Source organism: Crassostrea angulata, chromosome 3 (assembly GCF_025612915.1).
Source record: "Crassostrea angulata isolate pt1a10 chromosome 3, ASM2561291v2, whole genome shotgun sequence".
NCBI classification, from domain to species: domain Eukaryota; kingdom Metazoa; phylum Mollusca; class Bivalvia; order Ostreida; family Ostreidae; genus Magallana; species Magallana angulata.
In genome coordinates, this window is record NC_069113.1 from 24626107 (window position 1) to 24627869 (window position 1763).

The 1763-nt window shown below is 39.1% G+C and overlaps 1 protein-coding gene across 1 annotated transcript; it reads right to left on the reverse strand.

Moving 5' to 3' along the window:
* Positions 1-830: 830 nt before the first annotated feature.
* LOC128176805 (uncharacterized protein F54H12.2-like) lies at positions 831-1544 on the reverse strand. Its single transcript, XM_052843352.1, has one exon. It carries the CDS (start codon positions 1542-1544, stop codon positions 831-833), a length of 714 nt encoding a protein of 237 aa, XP_052699312.1.
* Positions 1545-1763: the final 219 nt, after the last annotated feature.

The following is a 1763-nucleotide window of genomic DNA, read 5'->3' on the forward strand; positions in this document are numbered from 1 at the left end:
TAGGAGAAGTTTAACTACTCATAGTGTGTCCCACGATCATAGCTGTGGCGGGTGAATGAAAGGGTAAAAGTGATCTCTCTTTCCACCAAGCTGCCATGTTCATTGATTCCTCAGTTAAGACTGATTTTATTGTTACAATACATACCATTTTTATAAAATAAAAAAATAAATTACATCAATTTTTATTCACAAATCGTATGCATATATATGATAAATACAAAGATTAGATGCAGTCCGTTTGTAGAGATATAGTTCGATACACAAAAACATCAGGATCATCCTGCATTTTAAGAATATGTACAATGTCATTCATTGTATAATTTTGACATTTCATCAATAAATAAAATAGTACATGATAACCACAAGTCAATGCATTTTTTTCTGAATTGGAATTTCATTACAAATCATGTTTTCCGAATTATGATTTAAAAAGTGTTTGATTCGCACATCGTAATGGTCAGGTAGTCGACCTAAACTGTCAAAAAATTCCGCTTTTCGAAAGCCATCTATCCAGATAACAATCCAGTGGGTTCCCGGGAGATGTGAAGGATCTGTATTACAAACGTAGGCCGAAGGGTAAACGTGGACTCTTTGTGGTAAGGTATCTGGTGAAAATACGCCTCTGACAAAGTTCCTAAGCAGTTTATGTCCCTTAACAATGCATAGGATGTCGGATGAATTCATACTTTAGTGTATTTGATGTCCCGTGATTGGTCCACTTCCAAGAGAACAGGAAATTCTGCGTAGGCCAGACAGTTCAAGGTTTCCATTGTATTGGCAGCAAATTTGACTTCAAGTCGAACGTTTCCCTGCCTCACCAGGTTTGTATACTATTCACCAAGGTCGCTAGGTGCCAAATTAAAAGCATATATGGCATATCCTTTGCCAAACTGACTTCTTGTGATTTCCAAACCCGCATCTTTGTTCCATTTCTCAGCGGCTTCAAATAAATTGACAAAGAGTGTAACGTAATTTTGATTGGTTCCTACGTCGATTTTCATAGGGCGGGCGGGGATGCTTTCTCCGTTCACGTAAAGTGCAATCTCTTCTACCAGGTTCTGGAAGTTGAATGGATTCTTCTCGTAATGACCATTGACAGCTTTTTGAGATATGAAGCAAAATGCAGCTTTGGTTGGTAAGGTGTTGGACCAAACGTTCTGCCAAATAAACGAACCAGAACCTTGAGTACATGTGCTCATTTTGACTTCAGTTCTAGTGAGGGGGTATTTAGCTGTCTTGTCTTTCAAGATTTCAGAATGGCTGATCAAAACTCCGCTGTCCACCTTAATCATGCATGCTTTAAAGGACACATCCAGTAACTGCAACTTGTAACTAGGAGAGGCTTCTTTGCTCATCAAGACAAAAACAGAGGGATTTCTAAACAGTTTCAAGTGCAAATCCACTCCATTGATCAAGTATTTATCAATTCTAAATATGTCCTCGTACAATGGACATTCTAAATCGAAAACTTGGCTTTTTTGAGTAAATGCATAACGGTTGTTAAGACCCCCGTTGTTGCCTCCGTATGCATTCGGATTATCCATCTCGTCGTCGTCTGGATAGTAAAGCTGGGGCTGTAACTGGGATTGAGAGACATCGCCTCCGCTCGAAAGAAGTAGTTTTAGGTAGGCTTTCCAAGCATAGTAACTAGTGTTGAGGGACACAAGTTTTCAGTTCATGTAAGTGTCTATCTGAGACCACATGGTTTAAAGTGGCAAATTAATGATCCCCGTTTTTTCCTGTGCTGCTAAAGGCGTACCGTC